The sequence below is a fragment of the Sus scrofa genome, chromosome 1, assembly GCF_054392235.1.
Source record: "Sus scrofa isolate SSC_HxYL_T2T_F1_AM1 chromosome 1, Sscrofa_HxYL_maternal_Yorkshire_Landrace_v2.0, whole genome shotgun sequence".
Taxonomy (NCBI): domain Eukaryota; kingdom Metazoa; phylum Chordata; class Mammalia; order Artiodactyla; family Suidae; genus Sus; species Sus scrofa.
The window spans coordinates 118,157,042-118,169,005 of NC_139383.1; the positions used below are offsets into that span (position 1 = coordinate 118,157,042).

Here is an 11,964-nt window from a genome sequence, read left to right on the forward strand (position 1 = left end):
ATTACTCTTTCTCCTCTCGATATTTTGTGGACTGAAAAATGTTCACTGGAGGAGTGAATTTAGTGCACATGACTTAGTGTCTGACACTAGTGGCCTGTTAACAAACTACTGCACTTCCCACCCCCAGCCTCTCCTTTTCACTGAAAACAAAGGCCATGAGAAGCTGAGACTTGGCCAAAAGCAAATGGCTAACCAAGGACAGAGATGTGCTTGGACCCTACATTTCCTAGTTCAATCTCAGACTTTTCTCCCACAAAATACTATGTCCAGATTATATGCAGTACCATCAGTGTCTTTCCATAGCAAGAGAACTGAAGGCAGAGGAGTCGTACGAGGAAAGAGATTTGAAGTCAGAAAACTAGTACTTAAGGCCAGGCTCTGTGTGACCATGAACAACCCCCATGCCTCTGGCCCACATCTGTCAAACAGAAATTTCACATCAGCATACCTAAGCAGCAAAAGGCTTCCTACTATTTCAGATTATTTTTCAGCTACTTCGCCATGTTTTATGTGGCAAAAATGAGATAAAGTGAAAATTCCTTATAATAACATCTCAAAGACATTTTTTACAGCTTTCAAGTACTGTCATCCCTTAGTATTTGGGGGGGAATGGTTCTAGGGGAGGCACTTCCCTCCCCCCAAAAGCACGGATATCAAAATCTGCAGATGTTCAAGCCTCTTATACAATGGCATAGTATGTGTACATAAACCTATACAAATCCTCCCATATACTTTAAATCATTCCTACTTATAATACCTAATACAATGTAAATGCTATGTAAATAGATGCTGGTGTGTGGCAAATTCAAGTTTTACTTTTTGGAACTTTGTGGAATTTTTTTCCTGAATATTTTCAATCCAAGGTTGGTTCAATCCGTGGATATAGAATCTGTGAATATGGAACCCATGGATATGGAGGGCTGACTGTAGTTTTTTCTGGTGATGTTTAGCTTTATTATTTAAAGCAATACTTTTCTTTTGGCTGCATCCATGGCATGTGGAATTTCCAAGGCCAGGAATCAAATCCACACCACAACAGTGACAACCTCCAATCCTTAACCTGCTGAGCCAACAGGGAACTCCTAAACCAAGACATTCTTAAGGACAAGATACAAAAGCATTAAGCTATATCTTTGGTGCTATAAAAAATGTACTCAAATTACAAGATCAACACAGGCCTGGCTTGAACTAACTAATGCTACTATTTCTTCCTTCTGTCTTCATGTTATCAAAACACTGGTGTCTATGTGCAAAAAGAAACCTCCCCACAATTATTAACTGAAAAAGGACAAACTCCTTTTTCTTAACAGGCACTCCTTGATTTCATAGACTCACAGAATGCTGCAGCCAGAAGAGACTCTGAAGACCATTAAAGCCTGAACATGCCCTTCACAATGAGAAAACAGGCCTGGTCTAATGTCCTTAAAAGGGACTGGTGCTATCACTGATTGGAAACACACACCAATTGTTTTTCAGAGCACTATATGCTTTATTTTGCAATAATGAGATGATTTGAACAAAAAGTGTGGTAAATCATATAATGAGATCCTAACAAAAATTTAAAATATAATGGTTGGAGGCTAAGGACCAAGAGAGAGACACATTTCTGATGATATTTACATATGCAGATGGGCTTTGTTTTGTTTTTTGTTTGTTTGGTCACATCCATGCCATGCAGAAGTTCCTGGGCCAGGGACCAAATCTGAGCCACAGCAGTAACAAGGCCAAATCCTTAACCACTAGGCCACCAGGGAACTCCTATATACGCATGTTTTTAAATTTACCTGTATATATAATTTTGTGGGTGTAAAAGAAAGTATTTCACTTGTCCCATTAATTTTTCATGTGTCTATGAGATTAGAAATTTTTTTTTTTTTTTTGTCTTTTTGCTATTTCTTTGGGCCGCTCCCTCAGCATATGGAGGTTCCCAGGCTAGGGGTCTAATCGGAGCTGTAGCCACCAGCCTACGCCAGAGCCACAGCAACGCGGGATCCGAGCCGCGTCTGCGACCTACACCACAGCTCACGGCAACGCCGGATCCTTAACCCACTGAACAAGGGCAGGGACCGAACTCGCAGCCTTATGGTTCCTGGTCGGATTCGTTAACCACTGCGCCACGACGGGAACTCCGAGATTAGAAATTTTAACAACAATAGTATGTAGACAAAATAGAAAATGCACTCAAACTACTTTGTTTTGGATGACACCCTAAACTGTTCATTACTGGCTGTGACTGAGACAAGCACTGATTTTGTTCATTCTTTGGTTTTAAACAATGTAAAAAAGCAATGCAGTCAAAAGTCACTATATTTTAGGCAATGTTTCTAAATCCTCACCCAAGAGTTTGCTCCAACTGTTTTCTTGGGGGGTTTGGTTTTTTTTTTTTTTCTTTCTAGGCCTGCACCCAAGGCATATGGAGGTTCCCAGGCTAGGGGTCGAATCAGAGGTACAACTGCCAGCCTACACCACAGCCACAGCAACACAGGACCGGAGCTGTGTCTGCAACCTACACCACAGCTCATGGCAATGCTGGATCCTTAACCCACTGAGCAAGGCCAGTGATCAAACCCAAAACCTCATGGTTCCTAGTCAGATTCGTTTCCGCTGCACCACGATGGGAACTCCACCCCAACTGTTAATAAAAGCAAAAGAGATGGAACAAGCAGCCAAAAGAACTGATCAGGGAGAAGGGTGGAATGCTGTTTTCATTCTTCTCTTCCCAACCCAATCCCCTCTCCTCAAACCCTGGTTGGGACGAGGTGTTAATGGAAAGTGAAAGAAGAAAACGGCCTGAATCATTCCAAAAATGGAACTGTTAACTCTCAATAAAGAACTATTTTCCAGGCCATCTCAAGATTTTATTCAGAGACCTTCGGAAGAGAAAAAATAAAAAATTCCTTGTTGAAAACCATAAGCAGCTATCCTATCCAAATTCGTAAGCAACAAAATACAGTAGGGTTAGTCACTGACATCTCACAATGCAAACTCTTTGTTTTTGTAATGGATTTTGTGTGTGAGATTAGAATATTGTGCAATACCTATTTCAGCAAAACAAATATTACATAGGGTCATAAGAAACAAACTCTTATAATTCAACTCCTAAGGAGATCACCCTATATTTCATGTCAAAATCGATCATATATTTTAGAGATTGTCCTACTTTATACATCAGGAAAATATCTATGAATTATTAAAATAATCACTGTCAAGTTCTTTCTCCAAACATGTAAAATTAAAATGTGATGTCGGGAAGTCATGTCAGTCCCAGCTCTGCCAAGCAGAAAGCTATGAAACACTACAGATTGCTGAGCGACTTGAAGTGGGATTCTATACCTAATGGAGCTTCCCCAAAGTGCTTTGAAATCCTGCAGTGCCGTCATGAGATGGCAAGCAGCACTGTCATCCAGCCTGTCTTAGTGACAGCAAGCCTCATTTGATGAACGTGAGGACATGTGAAGCTTTCACACTTTCTCCTGGGAGCCCAGAATTAAAATTCTGGGCCGAGGAAGATGAGCACTCCATCGAAAATGTCCAAAGGTTCAGCAACAGGTAAATACCAAAGCTCCTAGTTAAACTGATGCTAAATCTCACAGGTAAGATACCAAGAAAATACTTCCTCACAGCCAAGTAACAAGGGCTGCTACAAGAACTATTTCCAAGTTGTTTCCACTACTTTATGTGACTTCCCTAAGGAATTCCTGAGCAACTAAGTAACTTAAAAAAAAATTACATACATTTCTTCCTCTAAAGACAATCAGGCACCTACTAATTTTAAGGTTCTTAATAAATCAATGCAAATTATGAAAAATCCCAAAATTCAAAACTGAACATAGGAAAAGGACACATCTCCAGACACAATGTATTCAATAATCATTGATGGGTAGTATTTTAATACTGAAATTTGGCCACAACACATTGGATAGCAAATTCTACCCATTCACTTTAAAAAATAGACAGCAAATGTGTAGGATGTTGTCACCCACTCTCTCCATCCACTGCTGGCGGCCCACGTCATGAATCCATCGCAACCCCTGGCCCTGCTGAGCTCTGACAGGACCCTGGAGCTCTGTGTAACACAGCATGCCAGGAGGCAGCTATCAACCCAGCAGCATTGGCATTCACACGGAAGCCCATTGCATCCCGGCTTTGCAGAGTCCTCAACCATACGGCACTAAAACACTAAAACAAACCTACAAAGGAAGACACTGTGTGTTATTTAGCTTCAGGACTACCTCAAAACCTTCATTTAGACATAAAATGGTACCTGTTCCGTATTATGTAATTTTCTAAAGGATAAGGAGAGCAGAAGACGCAACTGCAAATATTAGTTTTACTGTAGACACTATGCTGCTCCACTGAGATACACAAGCAGTTCTGTATAATAAATGGTTATGTTCATCTTTTTACAAGTAGAATTTAGCTTTATTCAACCCAAACGCCCGGCCCAGTTCCAACCCACTCGCTACTCTTGTCACTCAACCCAGTGCTGGGCATAACACAGGCACAAACACAGCTCCATCTGCTAATTAAAACTGGGCATGAAACTGTTAACAGGCATCTGTTGCATTGTTTGAAGCTAATGGGCAAAGACAAAGCTGAAATAGCTCTTCTAAAGCAAACCCAGTGATTTCACTCATTTTCTATTTGGTATTTATGTTAGTGGGGGGTTGGAAGCTGGGTGTTAAACAGGTTATTATGGAGACTAAAAGATAGGGGAACTATCTTTCAGAGTCTAAAATAATCCCTTTAAAACTAATTATAGAAAGACAGCACTTTTACGGTGGGGGAAATACCACTCTTGAATTTAGAATTCAAATCAAGCACTTTTAACCTTATCTCAGACATCATCTAATAATCTAGAATGCTATGAAAGATAATAACCAAAATTCAAGTAATGCTTTTTTAGCTTCTAAGCACTTTTATAATTCACCCATCCAGATAGTCATTCACTCAGTTAATTGGTCATTTAATACAGGACTTGGAGACTTAAAAGGTGAATAAGACTTGTTTTCTGACCTAGGGAACTCACAGCAACCTTAAAAAGTTGGGAGAGTATTATTACCCTCTAGTATAGAAAAAGGCCCACTGACTCACTAATGGTCCAAAAAGTAAGAACTCAGATGTCAGGACATGAACCCAGATCTGATGGCAGAGCTCTTGCTCCTAATTCATGCAATTGCCCTAACACCAAACATGAACCAGGCCCCTTCATCGACCACTTGCATTTCATAAGCTCCGTCTTATATACGCCACAATATTACCACCTAACATCTACTTCTCACTCCCACCCTCTTCTCCTGCTATGAAAATGCTTTCCTGATTTTCCCAGGTAGCAATTCTAACACACCTGAGAGAGCTGGTCTCCAGAGGGGTCCTGTGTGCAGGCAAGCAGACCCAACCTAGAGCCTGCCTGAGGCCATGGCAGCAGCCCCCTGGCCTTCCACTTCTGCTTCCCTGTTTCTTTTCAGATTGGGCTATCAGATTCCATTAAAATATCAACTGCCAAATTCTCCCTTGCCTTCAAAGACCAGACATTTAATGCTAAGACAACATCCAAACCTATTTCCCTCCAGCTTTTCTCAGAGGATCCAAACAATCTTGGTGCTGTTGCCAAGAGAAACTCCTCCCTGATTTGCTGCCATGGAGAACAGCTGGTGAAGCTCTTTGTTAAAGTACACTTATTCCTAAGACATATCCAGGTCTGTTTCCCAGACTCAGTTTCCCACTCCCATCGTCCATCTGCCAAATGTCTTTTTTCATTTCCTAGAACACTGAGGAGATGAGTTTAACCCTTTATTAGTATCAAATCCCTAAAACAGTATTGTTTCCAAGCTATCACTTAGATCGGAAGTCTAGGGATAGCTTTGAAAGAATGCAATGACATTAAAATAAGGCTTTATGTACAAAATGTTCAATTTGAAGTTGCCTGTCCCTTGCATATTTTTGTTTGAAAGGTTGAAATCAAGGAAAACAACTATGAAAATTAAAATCAACTTGCACTACATATCTGGCCTATGCTCAGCCAAATGTTGATATCATCTTGGATAAAAAATGTAAATATGACAAAGTTTGTTTTTCAGTCAATAAGTCTTGATAAAAGCTTTGAATTGCTACCAACCAAAAACAGTTTTTAATGTTAAGCTGGGGTCAGCAAACTCTTTCTATAAAGGAACAGTTAGTAAATATTTTTAAGCTTTGTGGGACACATATGGTCTCCGTTGCATACTTTTTGTTTTGTGCTATTTTTTAATAACCCTTTAAAATGTAAAAACCATTCTTCACTTGTGGACTGCACAAAAACAGGCTGCAGGCCACATCTGGCCTGTGGGCCAGAATGTGCCAACTCCTAAATTTAAAGAAAGTGGATCCAAGAAAAAAAAAATGCAATGTTAGGGAATAAAATAGCTAAAAGTGCTCTGACAGGACTAGGCTGCACCCATTACCAGCACACTATTAATATGACTTCATTAGTTATTTTGCACATGGAAGGAATTTTAATGGTAGGATGCACTTTGATCTCCTAACCTGAAACTACAGACACAGAAGGAAAGGGCAAAGGTCAGTTCTTATATGCTGAGTTAGCCCATATAAACTCCTATAGGACTGAGTCAATGTATTAGCATTTACACTTTCCCTGAAGAGCTAATCCAAGGGGGGACACCTTAACTTTCCTCACATAAATAGCAAACATGCAAAATCTAATTCCTCCCTGGAAAAGGTGGTGGCCTGAATTTATGGAGGTGATCATCCTGATCAGAAATTGTGGCAGCTCAATTGTGAAGAGTGACCCAGACCTGGATTTGGGTTTCACCAGAGGCTCTTCTACAACCAGCTGTGTGATCTTGACAGTATCGACCTTAGCTTCTTTTAGATATAACTGGGGCAGGGGCATCAAGTAGATAATTTCTAAGATTCTTTCTACTGTCAAACTATGACTATACTAAATAATAAAACCACTCAGGAAATACCCTGACAGGAAGAAGGGGGCAGGGCAGGGGAGAGACAGTAAAGGGAAGAAGCTTAGACCGTCCTGTTGGAGGACAGGGCTGGGCTTTCTTTCCTTTTTTTTTTTTTGTCTTTTTTTTTTGGCCATTTCTAGGGCCGCTTCTGTGGCATATGGAGGTTCCAAGGCTAGGGGTCGAATCGGAGCTGTAGCCGCCGGCCTACGCCAGAGCCACAGCAACGTGGGATCCAAGCCGCATCTGTAGCCTACACCACAGCTCATGATAACACCAGGTCCTTAACCACTGAGCGAGGGCAGGGATGGAACACACAACCTTATGGTTCCTAGTCGGATTCATTAACCACTGAGCCACGATGGGAACTCCCAGGGCTGGGTTTTCTCTTTTTGTTCTACCAACATCTTGTTCGGTACAGGCCACTCTAAGATGTCAATATGCCATGGTATCAATATCAAAATGTACCCATATCCCATGGGAAATATAATAGGGAGCTACTGCATTATCGTTTCCTAGCTGTCTCAATGCTACCCTTTGCTACACTTAATTCCTAATAAGGATTATGTAAGGGGTTTGGAGAGTCAGTTAAAATTTTTTGTCAGTTCTTAAACATCTGAACTGAAACATTAGTTGGCTATTGATCCTAAGCAATGGGTCTATTACTTCAGATGGATAAAACATCCTTACTCAATCATCCCTACTATTTGTTATCTCAATAGTTATCTGACTGATATACAGGAAGATTCCTAGCAAGTCAGTTGGGGGAAAAAAAAAAGTACCCTCCACCACTTCCAAGAGCAAAAAGGAAATGAGAGGAGCCAGGATATCAGAGAAGATGCCAGAACCTTAGAGAAATGAAAAAAGAAAGTATCAGACAGACGACCATATCTGTGATTGAAATGACTAAATGTCTCCTTCCTTTCTTGATGGCAGAACTATCAAAACAGTGTCTAGAGGTGGCAGATGTCCTTTAAGAAAAAAAAAAAAAAAAAACCTACTCAAATTTTAACAAAGCAAAATTAAGACTTTACATGTATCTTCATGGGAAGAAACAGGCATTCATACATAACTACCAAAATGTACACACAAACCCCAGGTATTAAGAAATGGATCTTTCCTGTGATGTAGACCTTATCAAGTTTTGTCAGCAATGATGTGGCAAACCTTGTCAAAACCCAATCAGAGAAGCCCAGAACTTCCACCCAGAGGTACCTCAAGAACTAATTATGACTAGGAGGAGATGGGCCACCAACTCTCCCCACAGCAACTTTAGATCACCTGGAGATAGGGGTGAAGGGTAGGGGAGGCAGTGGTGAGGAGATATTATGCCAGAGACGTGGGCACTCCAAGCCTGTGTCTGTGGCCAGTGTGTGTGTGGAACTTTCCACCAGAATGTTGTTACCCTTCACCTTACTGGCCTAGCTTAATGGCGGCTCCAAAGCATCAGGCTGCAGGTATGCACATTTTTTTGTGCTGTCTGAAGACCGTGGGCTACCGCATCCTGTCAGAGCTCTGGGGCTAAATAAGAGGCGGGGGATTTCCCCTCCTCCATGTCAACTGAAGACACCACTCAGAGCCCCTGTTATACCACATCCACCCCCTAGAAAATACCAAGGCCAACGTCATACATCAGACTCACCACATTTAACATCTCTCTCCTGTTAGGATGATTGATCCTTTTCCTTCCTTAACAGCTGCAATCCTCCACAAAACCGAATTTCAATCATTCAACGAAAAACAAAACCTACGCAAGATTCTACTCCTTCAGAATAAAAAGTACAGTTGTAAAAGGAAGCAGACACACACAACAGGTGGGACAAAAATTAAAAGACAAAAAAAAGAGGAAACTTATCAAAGTATTACAAACACTTTGTAATAAACCCAAATTACAAGGCAAAAGTCATTTAAAGAGCTTAACAGAAACAGCATCACTGAGATTCAGTCACTTTCAAATACAGGAGAATGCTTCTGGGGGGGTCACACACAGAAGGGACAAAGGGTGACCCATTCAACTAGTTAGAAACTGTCCTTTACCATCTGGATTTCAGTGTGCACTCAACAATGGAAAAGAGTTATTTGGGGTTTTGAAATTAGGAAAAAATTAACATCTTTTGGTTGCTGTAACAGCTCCTATCAAGTCTCTGAGGAATATACTTGAGACATTACATTTAAGATCTGCCTCCTGGGAGTTCCTGTCGTGGCGCAGTGGTTAACGAATCCGACTAGGAACCATGAGGTTGCGGGTTCGGCGTTGCTGTAAGCTGTGGTGTAGGTTGCAGACGCGGCTCGGATCCAGCGTTGCTGTGGCTCTGGTGTAGGCCGGTGGCTACAGCTCCGATTCAACCCCTAGCCTGGGAACCTCCAGATGCCGTGGGAGCAGCCCAAGAAATAGCAAAAAGACAAAAAAAAACAAAAAACAAACAAAAAAAACCCTGCCTCCTCAGAAAAGAAAAGGTCCCACTCAGGAATGACTGACAAGAAGTTGCAACCCAAACTCCCCTAAGCCCAGACATTAGAACACCAGGGAGGTTTCAGACCACTAAATCCATATGAAAGATACCACAACAAACAAATCACAGCCTCTCCTATTGCTTGGCTGAAGAGTGCTCCAAAGCCCAATATTCTTTTATTTTTTTTAGGGCCACAGGTGCTATATATATAAGTTCCCAAACCAGAGGTAGAATTGGAACTACAGCTGTCAGCCTACACCACAGCCACAGCAATATGGGATCTGAGTCGAGGGATCCTTAACCCACTGAGCAGCCAGGGATCGAACCCACATCCTCATGGATATTAGTTGGGTTCGTTTCTCCTGAGCCGTGACGGGAACTCCAATATTCTTATTTACAAATGATAAATTATCCTTAAAACATACAGATATGCAAATACACTCATTACCATAGCAGTAGCCCCCTAATAATTTCAGCAATTCATGGCAAAATATGCTGTAAGAATCATTTGAAAGATGCTTAACTGAGCTACCATTAGAAGCCACAAACAGGAGTTCCTGCAGTGGTTAACGAATCTGATTAGGAACCATGAGGTTGTGGGTTCAGTCCCTGCCCTTGCTCAGTGGGTTAAGGATCCGGCGTTGCCGTGAGCTGTGGTGTAGGTTGCAGACGCGGCTCGGATCCCGCGTTGCTGTGGCTCTGGCTGTGGCTCTGGCGTAGGCCGGTGGCTACAGCTCCGATTCAACCCCTAGCCTGGGAATCTCCATATGCCGAGGGAGCGGCCCAAGAAATAGCAAAAAAAATAAAAATAAAAAAAATAAAAAAAGAAGCCACAAACATCAACCAGACAACCAAGAGCTACCATTCTTAAGGAGCAGGTCACTTGAATAGGCAGAAAACCAGCTCTGATTTGCTCTTCTTCAGTTTACACTAAGTTAAGAGATCCTGTTACCTGAATACATCTTCGAAAAAGTAGGAAGGACAGCTCCTGGCCAAGACTGGAAAAATCAGAATCAACTGAAAGTAACTGGGGGGTATATGGCATGTTGTGATCCATTTAGCAAGTAATAACTAAAACCAAAGGAAAATGTACAGGGATGCAGATAGAACCTAAGATCAATTCCTCAGCTGAGAAGTTACTAAACCTTCAAGGCTAAGAATTTTGAAAATTGTCAAGTACAGCTTCTCAGGAGATAGTGAAGGAATGAACCAAATGTTCCTGACCACACCATTCCCAAAGTCACCAATTCTCTTAATGCTGATTTAACACTCACAGAATAATTTAAAACTCCATAGACAGTATCCCATTACTCGTCATTTTCTGCTCTTTCTCCTGCACTTTATCCAAAGAGAGAAAATGGTAACCAGTGCTCCCAGTTACTGGAGAAAGTCCTACTCTCCATTTCCTCACCCTTTCCCATCTCTGCTCCACTCAGCCTCTCTACTGTATATTCTGCTTCCCTTTTTCCTTTCTGTTTCACACTCAGCTCTCCTTTACTTTCTCCAACAAGTATCCTCATTCTATTCTGTCCTCTGGTGTCCTAAACTCTTCTCCTACCTGCAGTTTTCTTCTGCCCCTTCCCATGATATCTCTGACCAGATTTCTTGTAACCAGTGCCCCTCATCGCTCACCTCCTGATCACTCATTCCCCTGAATCCTGCTCGGATTCCCAGGTTCTCACCTCTCTTGTCCCTTGTGTCCTCTGTCCCTTTACTTCATGGACCTCCCATTCCCATTCCCCTAACCCTTCATTTCCCCCTTCACATTTCCTTCCTCCTTCCTGTCTTTCAATCCGTTTCACACCCACTACCCTTTATCTCTCTCCAGGAGGTTTCCTGTGTGCCCCCCCCACACACTTTGTCCCTCTAAGACGCCTCCCTGTCACACTCCCAACTCTCTCATTTCCCCAAATACCCCTAGTCCTGTTCCTCTGGTTCCCCTTCCCCTTCCTTTACCCCCAAGTTCCTCCCTTCAACCTCTCCCCCCCACACACCAGCTCATGTCCCCGCCTGCCCCTTTCCCACGGACCTCGCCGCCCTGCCGTTCCCAGGGTCCCCTCCCTGGGGCTCCCGAGCCACCCCCCCCGCACGCTCTCGGCCCCCTCGCACCCGCCCCCCATTTCTCACTCCCCGTCCCCGGCCGCGTCCCCTCCCTCACCGATGGTGGAGATGAAGGTGGTGTTGAAGGCGTCCTCGGAAAAGCGGAATAGGAGGCAGGTCTTGCCCACGCCCGAGTCGCCGATCAGCAGCAGCTTGAACAGATAATCATACGTCTTCGCCATCTTCTCTCTCCGGCCCTCTGACCGGGGAGCGAAAGGAGCGGCAGAGAGAGGCGGGGAGGGTGCCGCGGGCCAGGGGGCGTGCCCGCTGAGCCACCGATCGCCCCGCCCCTCTCCCCGCCCCCTTCCTCGGAGACGGCCTGCGCGCCCCGCCCCTCGTGACCAATCCTCGGGGTTTTCGTCATCACCGCCGGTGCCCCCATGCTGTATGGGATCTGTAGTTCTTTGAGGAGCTACGGGCGTTCCCCCGGCAGGCTGTCCCCGGGCCCCCAGAGG

The 11,964-nt window shown here is 43.2% G+C and overlaps 1 protein-coding gene across 1 annotated transcript in view; it reads right to left on the reverse strand.

Moving 5' to 3' along the window:
- RAB8B (RAB8B, member RAS oncogene family) overlaps positions 1-11,710 on the reverse strand; it is a 67,292-nt gene extending 55,582 nt beyond the window's left edge. The window contains exon 1 of the mRNA XM_001929029.8: positions 11,568-11,710. Within this exon, the coding sequence (XP_001929064.4) occupies positions 11,568-11,691 (124 nt within the window). The 5' untranslated portion in view covers positions 11,692-11,710. The remainder of the gene's footprint in view (positions 1-11,567) is intronic.
- Between the last annotated feature and the right edge of the window lie 254 nt (positions 11,711-11,964).